The 17,498-nt window shown below is 45.6% G+C and overlaps 2 protein-coding genes across 9 annotated transcripts in view; one reads left to right on the forward strand and one right to left on the reverse strand.

Annotated features, from left to right (window-relative positions):
* Positions 1-2,681, reverse strand: part of XNDC1N (XRCC1 N-terminal domain containing 1, N-terminal like) — a 42,278-nt gene extending 39,597 nt beyond the window's left edge. For 2 of the 7 annotated variants that reach the window (XM_070074744.1, XM_070074728.1), the window contains exons 1-2: positions 2,334-2,666; positions 998-1,121 (exon numbers count right to left, since the gene is read on the reverse strand). The gene's annotated coding sequence lies outside the window, so the exon portion shown is untranslated. Of the gene's footprint in view, positions 1-997; positions 1,122-2,324 lie in introns of all 7 variants that reach the window. The other 5 variants (XR_011389030.1, XM_070074712.1, XM_070074697.1 and 2 more) reach the window with 5 other exon arrangements.
* A 41-nt stretch (positions 2,682-2,722) lies between these two features.
* Positions 2,723-17,498, forward strand: part of RNF121 (ring finger protein 121) — an 88,661-nt gene continuing 73,885 nt past the window's right edge. The window contains exon 1 of one of the 2 annotated variants that reach the window (XM_002708529.5): positions 2,723-3,144. In XM_002708529.5, coding sequence (XP_002708575.1) covers positions 3,082-3,144 — 63 coding nt within the window. In that variant the 5' untranslated portion in view covers positions 2,723-3,081. The remainder of the gene's footprint in view (positions 3,145-17,498) is intronic. The other variant, XM_008264615.4, reaches the window with a different exon arrangement.

Consider the following 17,498-nt stretch of genomic DNA (forward strand, 5'->3'; position numbering starts at 1 on the left):
GTCCCGAGTCACCTCGGCAGCCCTGCAGAGGGAGCAGGAACTCATTGAGCGTTAAACAGCTCTTCCACCCTCTGCTGGCTCTTGGAGATGTCAAAATAACCAAAATACATAAGATATGGTCTCTGTTTTGGAGGAACTCACAGTAGGTAGGGTTGGGCGTCCCTAATCTGAAAACCTAAAGTCTGAAATGCTCCCCAGTCAGCAACTCAAAGTGCTGCCACAGTGGAAAATTCCACATCTGACTTCATGGGATGGACTATAGTCAAAACACAGGCCTGCTAAAAGTACTAGATAAAACCTCTAGGCTATGTGTATAGGTTTATATAAAACACAAATGAATTTCATGTTTAGAAAAACACTTCTCCCCAAGATACATGCAAATATTCCAAAATCTGGTCCCAAGCATTTGACATAAAGTTATTCAACCCATATGTTTTGTTTTTGACAGGCAGAGTGGACAGTGAGAAAGAGAGACAGAGAGAAAGGTCTTCCTTTTCTGGTGGTTCACCCCCGCAATGGCTGCTGCGGCCGGCGCACCATGCTGATCCGAAGCCAGGAGCCAGGTGCTTCTCCTGGTCTCCCATGCAAGTGCAGGGCTCAAACACTTGGGCCATCCTCCACTGCACTCCTGGGCCACAGCAGAGAGCTGGACAGGAAGAGGAGCAACCGGGACAGAATCTGGCACCCCGACCAGGACTAGAACCCGGATGCCGGTGCCGCAGGCGGAGGATTATCCTATTGAGCCTCAGCACCGGCAGCCCATACGTTTTTGTAAAGTGATATGAAAAACTCCACCAGTTCTCACCACCAACAAACGATGTCTGAGTTAACCAGCCCCAACCCTGAAACTGTCAATCTTAGATACTGCATTCAGATAATACTTTAAGGAATGTCTAGTAGGTACCAGGCACTGTACTCTGTAGTGGACACACAGTGGAGAACAACACTTATACCAACTTTTTCATGGGGCTCATTGTCTATCAAACTGTAGGCTCACCTTTACAAATGCTCTTGTCCTGTTTTTGTAATGGCCTCCCCTGTGTGCCTCCTCACTAAGCAGTGAGCTCTTTCAGGATACAGATTTCTGTCATTTTCATCATCTTCTACATCTCAGAGATAACCTGAAATACAGGCATTGCAAATATCCACTGAAAGTGTAATCTTGTAAGTTAATAAAACTCCAATCAGAGTTTCAGCACAAATTTCTGGCAAACACAACAAACTCCTTAACCAAAGGCCGACAAGGGGCTGATGCTGTGGTGTAGACGGTAAAGCTGCTGCCTGTGATGCCAGCATCCCACATGAGCGCAGGTTTGAGTTCCGGCTGCTCCACTTCCAATCCAGCTCCCTACTAATGCACCTGGGAAAGCAGTGGAAGATGGCACAAGTGCTTGGGCTCCTGCCCTCTTGTGGGAGGCCCAGAAGAAGCTCCTGGCTCCTGGCTTTGGCCTGGCCCAGCACTGGTCGTTGCAGCCGTTTGGGGAGTGAACCAGCAGATGGAAGATCTATCTCCTCCTCTCTCTGTCACACTACTTTTCAAATAAATAAAACAAATCTTTAAAGAAGTATAATGCTATATATTACAAAAAAACCACAAAACTATGTAACAGATAAAAGGAATGAATTAGATGTAATTAAACAAACACAGGTCTCAAAAATAACACTGAGTTAAATAATTAGGTTATAGAATGATACACAGAAAACATTTATGTTCATTAAAAACTAATGCTATATACTGTGTATGATAGACACAAAAATTTCTTAAGGTCTGGCAGACACACATCTAATTCATAAAAAAGGTTGTTTCTGGGGAGGATGAGAGGGTAACTGGCCCAAGAGCAGAAGAGGCAAATTCAACTTACATTTGCATTATTTTTAAGTAAACTAAATGCCTGTAGAAGGGGTAAATATTTATCCTCTAACTTCCCGGTGGCACCCAAATAAAGCTGACTGGTATTCTAGGGCCTCTGTGGAGCCCACAGGTTCCCTGGATGGATCCAGCCCAGACGTCTGGGGTGTGTGAGCCGGGCTACAGACTTGCCGAGTACTAGCTCAGGTGGACAAGGGACAGGGCGTTGAAAATCAGGTAGGAAGAGACACAGTGAGTAAGACCTACAGAAAGAGGGGTCGGAGCTGAGGACGCAGGATGTGGAATAGGAACGAGTACGGAGGCGTATGAAACGGCATGAAACCCTAAATAAGTGGGCTTCGGGGGCCAAGGAAATCCTGCAAAGTTCTTCAGCTCTCAGCATCAGAAGCCTGAACTCCCGGCTGCTTCCACAGCTCCCCGAAACCGGCAGCTCCTCCCATTCCTTTATACCCACCCGTCCTACCTATCGGCCACTCCCCTCTTCATCAACGAACTTCAGCGCATCTCACCGGAACCATGAACTTTAAGGAGCCTCTGCAATCTCTGATCTTGGACCACAAACCTATTCTCCCGCCAATTCGGCCCTCTAACCTCTGCCTTCTGACCCCTAGCGTCACTCTTCCTCCTCTCGAAGCTCAGGAATTCGTTCTGGGGCCTAAAGAAACCGCGTTTCTGAAAAATGACTCCCGCTGAGGCAAGAAGACAGATACACCAGCCAGAGAAACACACGAGCGTGTGTGTGTGCGTGAGATGTGTTTCTGTATGTTTTCACGGACGACCGTCCTGTCGCGGGAGCATAATTTGCACTTCCGGGTCAAATTCGGTGCCACATGGGAAATGTAGTCCTAAGTTCCCACACATCACACCGTGGCACCCAGAGTAAGGGAGCGTCGCGCAAATTGTCCACGTAGGGACTCTTTGACTTTCCAAAGGGGAGATTAGTGAAACCTTTGCAGTGACAATAATACAAGCCCAATTTCTCATTTTCTCTTTATCCTCCGCCGCCTCAGCTTGGAAGAGCAGAGGAATCAGTCCTCCTTAAATCTGAATCGAGTAGCAGATAGGTAGTCTCTAGGTCTCTGACAGCTCGCCGCCTGTTTTAATGCCCCGCCCCCTGTGCTGGAGCCCGCGCCGCCGATTGGCTACGAGCCCTTGAGCGGCGGAAGCAGCTGGCTTGCGCGGGGACGGCGGGGAGGAGGCAAGCCTTGAAGATGGCGGCAGTGGTGGAGGTGGAGGTTGGAGGAGGTGCTGCGGTGGAACGGGAGCTGGATGAGGTAAGAAGACCTGAGAGACGAAGAGAGGAGCGACTCAGCATGAAAGTGAAGGGAGTGAAAAGTGAGGTTTCAGAGGAGGCGGCCCCAGGAAAGGGGGAAGGAGCCCGAGGGGGAAAGCGGGTGTGCGGAGAGACGAATCGGGGGGACTCCGAGCTTGGGGTCCCCGAGTCCGTCATGGGTGCAGAAGGCTTGCGGTATCTTCAGGGGTGAAGATGGAAGTCGCGGAGAGAGGCTGCAGGGGTTGGGGTGTTCCGGTTTGGAGATTATTAGCTGGGGGTCCAAGAGCAGGGCTGAAGGGCTGAGCGGTAGGTTAGGAGTTGGAGGGGCGTGGAGTTCTTCCAGGGAAGGCCAGGCTGAGCGGTAGGAGTGGATCTGTCTAGGCTTGGCCTGGGGGTGGGGACACGGACTGGGAAAGTGGGCTAATCTACTGGTATTATAGCATTAGCTTGTTTTTAAATAGGAACTTGTTTATTATTTATCTTTGCGTTTTAGTACTTGTACATCGTGTGTTCTTAGTAAAGTTTTGGTCAACGAATGAAAGAATGGATGACTGAATGATTGTATACTGGAATTCATTCGTTCACTCATTTAACAAGCATTATCACCTTTGTGCGGAGTCCTGGGTTAGGTGCTAGGGCACCAGGGGCCCTTCCCTTGTAGAGCCCACCGTCCCGCTGTGGGAAGCAGATGAGACCACCTCACTGCATCGGAGGTATAATGATGGCACTGAGAATTGGGCCTGGGCTAGGGAAGGCTTCCCAGGGTTGCTGAGTACTGGGTAAATGATACATACTCATTTTCTCTTCCATTCCCTTCCTCCTCCTGTCTCCCTCTTCTGAGTTCATTGCAGGCAGTCTCCTTGAGGGCGTATGTCCCGTTTACCTAACAGACATTTCATGACTAGTGTGTTGAATTACCAATGGTCCTTGGAAGAATTAAGAGGAAGGAGATTCTGAAGTTCTGAGGTCAAAAGGACATTGATAGCACAGAGGTGCTTGCAGTGTTGCACGTGACAACATATGGAGACAGCACCGTGGAATAGGGCCAGGGGCTGGATTGAGAGGGTTGGGACCAGTGAGTTCTCTGAGGGTCGCAATCTTAAGGGGCCCTGACTGTGCGTCGGGTCAGGGGATGGTGGCTGGAATTGGGGAGGGGCTCAGGGAAAGGGGAAAGTTGTGAACTTAGGAAGCAAAGACTGTTGATGGATGGCGGGATGACTTGGAGTTGGTTTGCTTGGTTGGGAACGTTAAGGTGGGGGGAGGAGGAGACTGAGAAACTGACAGGTGGTCAGAGCTCAGGGTGGTTTTTAAAGAGGCGTTGTGGTCCCTTACTTCCTAGTCACTAGAGGCTGGAGGTATTTGGCTACTGGTTGGTTGGTTAGATTGGGTGGTTGTAGGCCAGCACCGTGGCACAGTGGGTTAAGCTGGTTTGAGTCTTGGCTGCTCTGTTTCCGATCCAGCTCCCTGCTGATGTGTCTGGGAAAGCAGTGGAGGATGGCCCTAGTGCTTGGGCCCTGCACCCACTTGGGGGACCCGGATGAAGCTCCTGGCTTCAACCTGGCCTAGCTCTTGCCGTTGCAGCCATTTAGGGAGTGAACCAGTGGCTGTAAGATTGTCTCTCTTTCTCTAATTCTGACTTCCAAATAAATAAATAAAATCTTAAAAAAAAAAGATATGGTAGTTGTAGAAATGCCCTTCAGAGCTCTTCTAGCTTTAAGTTTCTGTGATTACAGTTGGCTGTGGCTCAATGAGATATATTTGAAAGCACCTTGAAAAGAGTAAATTCTGTATTGAAGTATTATTTATGATTAGCTGCAGGCTCTCCTTTGAGATAGTTACATATATCTTTCAAAGGGAGATTTAGTTACCTCTGCATTCATTGACATAAAGAGCAAAAGTTTTGTTGTAAGACATTTTTTATTTTTGCTTCTTAGCTTTTCTTTGTTTATTGTTTTAAGGATTTAAGAGCGTCTAGTAGTATAATATATGTTCCGAAGTGGCATGCCTAGAAATCAACTTTATGTGAAATCAGTAGCATTCATCACAGAAGCCGTGTCACTTGTTTGTTTCTCTGAGGAAAAATATAATAATCTGTTGTCTAGAGATTCTGTGCGCACTGGTTCCTGTCCTTTTCTGTGTATGTTTGAAGAAAGTAACTGCGAAGCAGAGTACTCACCCACTTCAAGCTCCGGAAAGACCAGAGAGCTGGTCTGGCAGGATTTAGTTTGTGTGCAAGTTTCTACTACTGTCTCTTCAGCTGTTTCTTTCACCCTTGAGTAGTGAAAGGGAAGGTGAATTCCATCTTTTAATATATAATTATGGGGATCTACTGTGTGTCATGTTCTGAGAATTCAAAGATGAGTAAGACAGGATCTTTACCAGCTTACAGCTTAGTGAGGAGACATGCTAATTGCCCATTACAGTACTAGGTAATTGCTGTAATGGAAATGTGTAACGAGTGTAGTAGGGCACCAGAGACGAGTGCTAGAGTTTGCTAGGGGGAGGCAGTGAAGCCTTTAGGATAGGAAGAGTTTGAGCTACAAAACTATAGAGAATAACTTTACAAAAGAGCAGTGATTTGCATGCGATGGCAGAGTTCCTTCCCTGTAGTGTTTTCTGCTTGATCGATCAACAACTGTGGAAGTCAGATTTTTAAAAAAAGGGTGAGGGTAGTGTGGCTAAAGGGCTTTGGTGCATTCTTCTGTTTCCTTGGAAAGAATGCTCATGCCGTGGTTCTTCAGGGTATTATGCCTATGTTTTTGAATATCAGTTACCATTAGCATGAGACATAATCTGGAATAGCAGTTCATTTATGTTCCTTTCCTTTTGGGGGGGGGGAGTCTGGTTTCATTATTTTTGTAGAAATTGAGAGGAAATTTGGGCTTTGCTAATGGCTTTTCCTAATTTGGAGAGGTGAATAGAAAAGAGGGCTTAGGAAAAGCGCTATTAGCAGAAAAGGCTACTGACTGTTGAGCTTTTATTGTACACAAGCCCCTGCTTAAGGCCCTCTGCCTACATTTACATTATCTCTTTGTGAATTAGCGTTAACTCCATTTTATAAATTAGGGAACTGAAGCTAGAGAGGTTAAGAGAATTTCCCATGATTCCACAGTTTGTGGTGGGGAAGTGACAATTCCGGTCTAGATCTGCCTGTGCTATAGTGAGCACCTTCGTTCGATTTCTCACTACACTATTTGTGCTCTAAGGAGTGGTAATTTGAAATTGGAGGTCTTAATTATCTGAGGTATAAATATTGATACAGAACATTTGATAAGTGGCTGTGATTTGAAAGAGAGCTTCAAGTCTCATGTTTATAAGATAGGCTTTATTAGTACTCCCTGGTTATGATTGAAGAATTGTGGTTCAGAGGATTTGGAATTGCTAATTGATGTCACTAAGATTTAAACTTGCATTTCCAGATTCCAAAGGGTTTGTTTGACCTCAGTCTAAAGACCGCAGACTCATCTTACCAAGTAAACTGCTTTCTTTATTCACAGAAGTCCTGTTTCCAAAACATGAGGCAACATTTCATTCCTGAGAGTATCCAAGAGGTTGATGAAAAGTATACTTGTTTTTTTTACAAGTCCTTTAATTTGCTGATAACCTGATTCTGCTGAACACTTGGTTGTCCAGACTGATTAGCCTAGTGGTAGTTAGGGAGTTGAGAGTTGGGACTGGCCGGTATTGAACAGGCCAGATGACTGGCTAAGCTCACTTCTGTCTCTCAACTTGCCAAACCATAGCGTGCTTAAAGATGGTAGTAGGATGCAAGTGTGGGTACCAGCTGGGATGCCAGAAGACCATGGAATTCAAATGCCAGTCTTTTCCCCCTCAAAGAAGTGACTGGCCAACCTTGGAGAAGATTTGGAGACATCCACTTAGTTCGGAAATCTAACTTGGGGCCCAAGGTAGAAATAGCCAATATGAACAGCCAGCCTATCTGGCGAAAGCCTTCAAGTTCTGGATATGTTCACTCCTAGTGCTCGTTCATCTGCCCAAACCGCGTGGTATCAGTGAATAGTTTCCAGCTCAAGGCAGAGTTCCAAGCAGGTATCCCAGCCTGCAACTAACTTGAGATATTGCGTGAATAATTTACCTCATCTGGGTCCTGTTTATTCTTGTTAAAAAAGAAGATTGGACTGTATTGGTGGGATTTAAAACTTTATTTGGTTGTAAAACTCTTTATCCCAACAGAATCTTACTCTGAAACCTTGAAGGGACTCTACAGAAACCCTAGAGCGTTTGAAGCTATACTTTTTTTATTTGTAAATATTTATTTATTTGAGAGGTAGAGTTTCAGACGGAGCAAGGGGGAGACAGAAAGTTCTTTCATTCGCTGGTTTACTCCCCAAGTAACCACAATGGCCAGAACTGGGCCAATCCAGAGCCAGGAGCTTCCTCTGGGTCTCCAGCAGGTGTAGGGGCCAAGGACTTGGGCCATCTTCTGCTTTCTCAGGCCATAGCAGAGAGTTGGATTGGAAGAGGAGCACCTGGGACACGAACTGGTGCCCATATGGGGTGCTGGTGCTGCAGGCTGAGGGTTAGCCTACTACACCACAACACTGGCCTGAAGCTACACTTTGAAACTCAAGGAAGGAGCTTTCACGTATGTCCTATTACCTGGGTGACCCTGCTGTATATTCCCTCAGCCTCCTCCTCTTCCAACCCTCACCTCTGCTAGCCTAGCCCTACAGAGCATTATTTTTATTTGTCTTCCCTATTAGGATGTAAGCATCAGGGGAGAGCAGATTCCAAATCTGTCTTACTCATTTTTGTGTTCCCTTCATTCAACAGGGTTCCTGGCCTACACTATGTACCTAGTAAATATTTGATAATTTTATTTATTTTGAGAAAGACAGACATGGGCACAGAGAGTGTGAGCTCCCATCCCCTGGAGAGAGAAAGGGAAGGGGGAGGAAGAGAGAGGCAGAGAGAGGAGAGACAGACATGACATAGTGTGTTCTCCCATTCACTGGTTTCACTCCTCAAATGCTTGCAACATTTGGGAGCTGGGAATTCCAGGTCTCCCACATAGGCTGGTAGGGTCCCAACTACTTGAGCCATCACCTGCTGCCTTCCAGAGTGCATTAGCGTTAGCAGGAAGCTGGAGTCAGAACTGGGCTTGAACCCGGATACTCCAGTGTGGAATGCCAGTGTCTTAGCCACTTGGCTAAAAGTCTGTCCCTGATAATGATTCTTTTTTGAGTACTAATAATGCCGGCTACCATTTAGTGAATGTTTGCAATATGTCAGCTCTTCTGGTGGTATGTGCCTTTTTATTAAATGTTCAGAACATCCCTATGTTAATTGACCTGTTGGAGTAAGTTGTGTCTCAAGTTTTTTCTGGAAGTAACAGACAGTATACTCTGTTTCTGTTTACGCTGGGTCTGTTCTGCTGTCCTCTCTGCCTAGAATACCTTTCCTTTACAAATCCCACCTGTCCCTTTAAAATGCTAGCCTAAGACTTGCTTGGCTTCTGAGACCATTCTGATCTACTTTGATGTCTTTTCTCCTACCTTTTACTACTTTCTCTGTGTATGTTTGTTCCTTTATTTATCAGGTTATTCATCAAACTTCTGAAGCGCCTTCTGTGTAGCAGGCATCCTTCTGTGTAGCAGGCATTGTATTACGCCTGGTAATACAAAGCAGGATGAAGTGTGGTAATTGCCCTGAAGGATTTCACAGACTGATATGGGTAGAGACAGATAAGTAAGTGCAAAAATATGTCAGGGCTGCTGTGATGGGGAGGAGGTGGCAATCAATGTCACATCTGCTTTGGTAAACCTCCAGCGGGCAGGCTGTGGGAGTTCTCATCCCTTGCTTCTTCAAAGCAGTAATAATTGTTTTGTTTTGTTTTGGTTTTCTTCCCAGAGTGTCTCCCTGTAGACATTTGATAACTGTTCCTTGTTTCCAGGGACTTCCTTCTCTAGGGATTCTTGGTCCAAGCCAAGATCTTAGTGAGGAATTGAGGCATGTGTAATTGCTATTGAATTCGTATATCTGACTATTTATCTTTGAATTTTTTTAAGCATGCAAAATGAGTAGTAGTGTAGTGTGGTGGTGGTGGTGGAACACTAGCATATAGTAAACAGAAGACCTAGATTCCAAGCTAGGAATAGCAGATTTGTTTTTTTCTCAGGACAGCTAACTGATAATAAATGCTTTGAAGGCTGTGGTGAGAAATAATCTGAGGCTAGAGCTTAGCAGGAAAGAATGTAGAAGGAGAATGCCAAAGGGGAAATAATGTAGGGTGCTTATTCTGTGCCAGGTTCTGTGCTAAATGTTTTATATGCATTGTCTAATTTAATACTAACCTTGTAAGATAGCTGCTAGTATAATTGTCCTAGTTCTACAGAAGTGGAAACTGAGACATAGAGAATTTAGGTAACTTGCCCAATACCATACATACCATCAGAGCTGGAGTTCATCTCCCAGAACACTCTAGAGGGCTGGCACTGTGGCATAGCTTGGGCCCCTGTACCCATATGGGATACCTGGAAGAAGCTCCTGGCTCTGGATCAGCCCAGCTCCGGCCATTGGGGCCATTTTGGGGGAGTGAACCAGTGGATAGAAGACTTCTCTCTCTCTTTTCTCTTTCTAACTCTGCCTTTCAAATAAATAAGTAAACCATTACAAAGAAAAATGCAGAGGAGGCCGGCGCCGCGGCTCACTAGGCTAATCCTCCGCCTAGCGGCGCCGGCACACCGGGTTCTAGTCCCGGTTGGGGCGCCGGATTCTGTCCTGGTTGCCCCTCTTCCAGGCCAGCTCTCTGCTGTGGCCAGGGAATGCAGTGGAGGATGGCCCAGGTGCTTGGGCCCTGCACCCCATGGGAGACCAGGAGAAGCACCTGGCTCCTGGCTCCTGCCATCGGATCAGCGCGGTGCGCCGGCCGCGGCGGCCATTGGAGGGTGAACCAACGGCAAAGGAAGACCTTTCTCTCTGTCTCTCTCTCTCTCTCACTATCCACTCTGCCTGTCAAAAAAAAAAAAAAAAAAAAAAAAATGCAGAGGAGCCAGGATTGGAGCTGGCATTCTGATAATGGGGTGTGGGGGTCCCAAGTGGGGACTTACTCTGCTATTTCAACTTACACCCCTAAATGTTTTACTTTGACAACTGTTTCCTAGGTCTCTATCAGGTACTCAGTAAATACTAGTGAATGACTGAATGAGTAAAGGTATCATTATTCTTAATAATCTGTGCTAATGATACTGGGATGAGAGAAGAAAAAAAATTGGGTTGGGGAGGAATAAACTAAAAGACATATGTATAGCCACAGTTCTATAATATTTTACCTTGGAATGTAGGCAGTCTCATATTCTGAACATACCCTGGCAGATTCTCATTTAGTTGGCAATAATAACACTGTTACCCCCAGCTTACCCTTGCTTTTTCCAAGTCACTTAAAATAAATAATATTTGAGAGAGGGCACATGAGCAAGAATGCTCCAGTCTGTTGGTTCACTCCTTAAATGCCTGAAGTGGCCAAAGCGAGGAGCTGAAACAATCTGGGTCTCACTTTGGTGACAGGAACCCAATTATTTGAGCCACCACTGCTGTCTCCTAGGTCCTGCATTGGCTGGACTTTGGAGTCAGAGCAATGGGAATGAACCTAAATACTTTGATGTGGGATGTGGGCTTCTTAACCACTGGGCTTTAGCGGTCATACCCACTCCCCGAAGTCACATTTTTATGTATTTTAATTACTTAACAATCCATCTACTTCCAGAAGGAATTTTAGGTATTATCTGGTTAGTACAAGGGTGTAGGAGAGAGGGAAGGGAAGAGACGAGGACTGCTTTTACTCCTAGAATATGAGCACTATTTTTCTCATCTTGGGATGTTTCTTAGTGCTTTGCCTTTGTGCTTGGCACATAGCAGATATCAATATATTTATGGAATAAATAAGAATGCTTGTAGATGTAGAGTTTGCTCAGGGTTAAGAGATGTTGAGTCATTTGTAAAGGTTATCTGACGTGCATATTATCTGTTCTGGAAATAACACAAAAGCCTCTGCCAGTATTTGCTTATAAACTGCTTAAGAAGCACTTCCATTTTTAATTAATGCCATGTTGCCTCTTACCAGTGACTCGTAGAGACTCCGAGGATCTGAAGACCTGTTTTCTGCTTCCATAGTGCCCTGTACAGCATTTACCCTGTTGTAACTGCTTGTCTTCTCCATTAGGCAGTGAACCCCTCAAGGCTACAGAACTGTATTATTTTTCATCTCTTGAGTTTCCAGTACCTAATCTTGCATAGTGGTTAGCAAAGAGTAGGTATTCAAATGTTTGTTGAACTTGAATCTTCTTTTTTTTTTTTTTTAAGATTTATTTATTTGAAAGTCAGAGTTACATAGAGAGAGAAGGAGAGGTAGAGAGAGAAAGAGAGGTCTTCAATCCGCTGATTCACTCCCCAATTGGCCACAATGGCCAGAGCTGCGCCAATCCAAAGCTAGGAGCTTCTTCGGGGTCTCCCATACAGGTGCAGGGGCCCAAGGACTTGGGCCATCTTCTACTGCTTTCCCAGGCCATAGCAGAGAGCTGAATCAGAAGTGGAGCAGCTGGGACTTGAACTGGCACCCATTTGGAATGCTGTCTCTGCAGGCAGCAGCTTAACCTGCTACGCCACAGTGCCAGCCCCTGAATCTTCTTTTTTAAAGATTTATTTATTTATTTGAAAGGCAGAGAGAGATCTTCCATCCTCTGGTTCACTCCTCAAATGGCTGTAATGGCCAGGGCTGGACCAGGCCAAAGCCAAAAGCCAAGAACTCCCTTCAGGTGTCCCACGTAGGTGGCAGGGGCCTGAGTACCCAGGCCATCTTCCACTGCTTTTCCAGACACAGTACCAGGGAGCTGGATTGAAAGTGGAACAATTGGGACTCTTGACTGGTGCTCATATGGGATGCGGGCTTCGCAGGCAGCATCTTAGCCCACTGTGCCACAACATCAGCCTCTGAACTTGAGTCTGAAATCTAGTCCATCCACTCATGTCATACATCAGCTGAAAGTGATCACCCAGTTTAAAAGATTGTATTTGTTTATTTGAGAGGTAGAGTTGCAGAGAGAAAAGTCTTCCATCCACTAGTTCACTCCCTACATGGCTGCAATGGTTGAAACTGGGCCAATCCAAAGCCAGGGTTCAGGAGCTTCTTCTGGGTCTCGCACGTGGGTGCAGGGGCCAAAGCACTTGGGCCAACTTCTACTGCCTTCTCTGACTATAAGCAGAGAGCTGTATCAGAAGAACAGCTTGGACATGAACTGGTGCCCACGTGGAATGCTGGTGATGCAGGCAGAAGCTTAGTTAGCCTACTTAACACCACAGCGCCAGCCTTACCCAGTCTCTTTAAATCCACTGATGATAAAGAACTTATCATTCCGTGGTCATTATATTCCTTCCTTGAATTCCTCTGTTGCAGTATTCTTCTGTTTGGGCTAGAATTCTTATTTCTGTATGGCTTCAACTTTTTAGTCTCTATTGTGCCTTTCCCCAGATTCTGCTCCTTTGCATCTCTGACTCCAGGAGGCACAGGCACTGCTAGAGAATGCCTCTGGGAAATGTGGGCTCAGAACACATGAGGCTGTTTGGCCTAAAAGCTTATTCCATAGAAACCAATCTAAGGAATCCATATAGTTAGTGAAGAGTAGGTATTCAAATGTTTGTTGAACTTGATTCTTTTTTTTTTTTTTTTAAGATTTTTATTTTATTTATTTGGATGGCAGAGCCACAGAGAGAGACAGAGAGGTCTCCCATCCATTGGTTCAGTCCCCAGTTGGCCACAACCGCTGGAGCTGGGCTGATCTAAAGCCAGGAGCCAGGGGTTTCTTCCAGGTCTCCCATTTGGGTGCAGGGACCCAAGCACTTGGGCCATCCTATGCTGCTTTCCCAGGCTTATCAGCAGGGAACCGAATCAGAAGTAGAGCAGCCAGGACTTGAACCTATGTGTATACGGGATGCCTGCGTTGCAGGCAGTGGCTTTATCTGCTGCACCACTGTGCTGGCCACAATCTAGTGTCATTTCTCATCTCCACTGTATTTCCTTGTATTTTTCCTTCTTGAAGACACTTGTTATCTCTGCTCCTTGGAGGAAAATCAATAGTTCCCTCTAAAGTGAAGCTTCCCCAAGAGGATGTGAATCAAGGCCAGGCAGCTTTTGGCCCTTTTTTCCCTTCCCAGTAGGGAATTTATCAGTTACTGAATACATTCTGTTGCTGAGAAGCCTAATGTGACATTTCCCTCCCACTTGACCTCAGGTTTGAGCCTAACTTTTTCTGAGCTTGTCATTTAGTGCCAGGCAAACCTTTCTTTCCTCCTGTTCTAATGATGATAATAGCTAACTGTTTCAATTGTTTTTTCAAAAAAGATTCATTTATTTGAAAGGCTGCGTTAGAGAGAAGGAGGGACAGAGAGAGAGAGAGAGATCTTCCATGTTTGTTCATGTCCCAAGTGACTGCAATGACCAGGGCTGAGTCAGGCAAAAGCCAGGAGCTTCTTCTGTGTCTCCCAAGTGGGTGCAAGGGCCTAGGGACTTGGGCCACCTTCTGCTTTCCCAGGTGCATTAGCAGGGAGCTGAATTGGAAGAGGAGCAGCTGAGACTCGAACCTTGCTCACACTGGCCCCAATAACTATTTTGTGTAGTGTGTACTAGTTGCCAGGCACCATGCTAAGCATTTATGTGCTTTAGTTCTTTAAATTCTACTTTAGGGCAATTATTATTTTCATTTTTCAGAGGAGAAAAACTGAGGCATAGAGAAGTAATTTATTCAGGGTTGTACAGCCTGTCAGTGGAGTTGGGATTTGAATCTGACATTGCAATTCCATGGTCTGTATTGCTGATTTACACTTTAACACAGAGTCACCATTTTTAAAATTCATATATTGGGGCACGCACTGTGGTGTAGCCAGTAAAGCCGCTGCCTGTGACACTGGCATCCCTTATGGGTGCCGGTTCAAGTCTGTTGCTCCACTTAGGATCCAGCTCCCTGCTAAGGTGCCTGGGAAAGCAGTGGGGGATGGCCCAAGTGCTTGGGCCCCTGCACCTGCGTGGGAGACCTGGAAGAAGCTCCTGGCTCCTGGCTACCTGGCCCAGCCTGATCATCGCAGACATTTGGGGAATGAACCAGCAGATGGAAGATTTCTCTTTCTGTGTCTCCCTCCCTTTGTAATTTTGCCTTTCAAATAAATAAATAAAATTTATATATTGTGCACTTAAGTATGCCCAATACTTTATTCAGCCTTTGGAATTTATTAATGGAGAAAGAGACTATATCTACTCCAAAAAAATTTATAGTCAGGGTGGGCATTTGGCCTAGAGGTTAACATTTTGCTTGGAATGCCTGCATCCCATATCAGACTGCCTGGATTTGAGTCCTGGCTCCACTTTTAATTCCAGCTTCCGAGACATCAGTCGGTGGTTCAAGTAGTTAGGTACCTGCCATCCACCTGGGAGACCTGGATTGAGATCCTAGCTCTTGTCTTTGGCCCTTGACCCAACTCTGGATGTTATGGGCATTTGGGGAGTAAACCAGTGAATATGGACATTCTTATTCACTCATTCATATTCATTCTCTCTGTCTCTCTCTTCCTTTCTCTCTTTCTCCCTCCACCTCCCTCTCTCTCTTGTTATCAAGTAAATAAAATGAATAAAAAATGAAAGAAGAAGTTACGATATGAGGAGGAGAGAAACCCGTCAAGTTATAACAACAAGTCTGATGAGTGGAGCTATGAATGATGTACAAGAGACTATAGGTATAAGAGGAAGGAGTGCTTTAATGGCTTCTGAAAGGGAGGGGATTAGGGAGGTATTGTGTTAAACCACTTCTTGGGACACCTGTATCCCATGTCGGAGTTCCTGGGTTCAAGTCTGCCTCCCCAATGATCCAGCTTCCTGCTAATATGCCTGAAAGGCAGCAGATGTGGGTTCCTGCTACCCACATGGGAAACATGATGGAGTTCCTAGCTTCTGGCTTTGGTTAGCCCAGTCCTGATAGCAGGAACTATATCTTCATCTTTGTGTCCCCAGCATAGTATCCAGCAAGTACTCAAATACACATTCAATAATTGATGAGGTTGTGGGCATTTGGGAAGTCAGCCAGAGATAGAAGATCACTGTCTGTCTCATTCTCATGCGCTGTCACTTTGCTTTTTAAAAACACACTTGGTAACATTAAGGAGGACTTAAGAGACAATATGACTTTTGGGCTGATTCTTAGAAGCTTACCTGAGTAGGAAAAGCCAGTTTCGACTAAAGCAGAAGCACACGTATGAAGGAATGGAGGAATGAGACCTGTAATTCTGAAAATATTCTCTCCTGTTACAAATGTTTGCTTTGTGCAAGTCACTGTTAGGGATTTAGGTTGAGAGAAGGGATGCTAAATTAAGTTTCTTGCCTTGAATTTACTTAAAGTCCAGTGGGAAAGAAAAAGCATGTGGGGCTGGTGCTGTGGTGTAGCGGGTAAAGCTGCTGCCTTCAGTGCCAGCATCCTATGTGGGCACCAGTTCAAGTCCCGGCTGCTCCACTTCCGATCCAGCTCTCTGCTGTGGCCTGGGAAAGCAATAGAAGATGGCCCACCTCCTTGGGCCCCTGCACCTGTGTGGGAGACCCTGAAGAAGCTCCTGGCTTCAGACAGGCACAGCTCTGTCCGTTGTGGCCAGTTGGGGAGTGAACCAGTAGATGGAAGACCTTTGTCTGTCTGTCTGTCTGTCTCTCTCTCTCTCTCTCTCTCTCTCTCTGCTTCTCCTTCTCTCTGTGTGTATCTCTGACTTTGAAATAAATACATAAATCTTTAAAAAAAAAAAAAAGAAAAAGCACGTAGTCCAGTTGGGAGGATAGTGGCTGCAATTATAAAGTAAGAAATAGTAAATACCTTACTAGTAGGAAAATACAAAGTGCTAGTTCCTTCTCATGACTTCATGAACAGGGAGCCATTTGAACTGGGCCTTAATGGATGATTTGGGTTTCATTAGAGAGAGGAAGCATCAGGAATGAAAGCCCTAAGTGAAAGTTGAGGTGGGAATCAAGGATGTATTTGGGGATTAGCAAGTAAGAGGAGAGTAAGCTAAGTAAGCTGTAGCAACCTGGACTGGGCCAGGCTGAAGCCTGGAGCCAGGAACTCCATCCAGGTCTCCCACTTTGGTGGCAGGTACTCAAGTACCTGTAGGATGGGAAATTGGGGATAGCAGTGAGTGATGAGGCTGGAGAGGCCTCTTTAACACTGTTGCTAAGAGACTTGAGCTTTAGGACAGTGGAGAGTTTTGAGCAGAGGAGTAATGTGCATATCTGTGTCTCAGAATGACCAAATGTGATAGAAGTGTGGAAGTTGTTTTTGGAGGGATCAAGTTGAAGAAAGAAAGAAATCAGTTAGAAGATCTTGCAGTAGTCTAGAAGAGAGATGATGAAGACTTAAGCTTGAATTAAGGCAGTGAGGGTGAAGAACAGTGAGATGCTGGCGCTTCAGGCCAGGGCGTTATCCCACTGCACCACAGTGCTGGCCCCTGTAGTTTGTATTTTTTTTAATTCATTGTGCCTTTTTTTTTTTTAAATTATTTTAAAGGCAGAATCACAGAGGAAGTGAGGGAGAGATAGATAGATCTTCCACTGGTTCACTCCCCAAATCACTGCAACTGCCAGTGCTGGGTCAGGCTGAAGCCAGAAGCCCGGAACATCTGGGTCTCCCACATGGGTTCAGGGGCCCATGCACCTGGGTCGTCTTTAACTGCTCTCCCAGAAGCATCAGCAGGGAGCTGGATGAGAAGTGTAGGAGCCAGGACTCAAACTGGCATCCATTTGGGATGCTGGCATTGCAGGCAGAGCCTTAACCTGTTACCCCACAACACCAGCCCCATTCTGTCCTTAAAATATTTGTGACTTGGGGTCAGCTCTGTGTTGTAGTAGGTTAAGCTTCCCCTTGCGGCACCATATCCACCCTATTTAAAGTAGCCCATCTCCTCTAGTTATCTTTAATCACATTACCAGACTTTTCTCATCACCATCTGGCATCATTGCTTTATTAACTACTTTCCTCCATTAGAAAGTAAACTCCACAAGGGGCAGGCTTCTTGGAGCAGCAGCTTAAGCCTGCATTTCTTATCCGTGGCTACTCCACTTGTGATCCAGTTTCCTGCTAATGCACCTGGGAAGGCAGCAAATGATGGCTCAAATACTGAGTCCCTGCCACCATGTGGGAAACCCAAATGGAATTCCTGGCTCCTGGCTTCAGCATTGCCCAGTTCCAACTTTTGCAGCCATTTAAGGAGTGAACCAACAGATAGAAGAGCCATCTCCCTCTCTGTCTGTCTCTCTCACTGTGCCTTTCAAATAAATAAATCTTTTAAAACAAAAAAAGAAAGTAAACTACACAA

The sequence above is a fragment of the Oryctolagus cuniculus genome, chromosome 1 (genome assembly GCF_964237555.1).
Source record: "Oryctolagus cuniculus chromosome 1, mOryCun1.1, whole genome shotgun sequence".
NCBI classification, from domain to species: Eukaryota; Metazoa; Chordata; class Mammalia; order Lagomorpha; family Leporidae; genus Oryctolagus; species Oryctolagus cuniculus.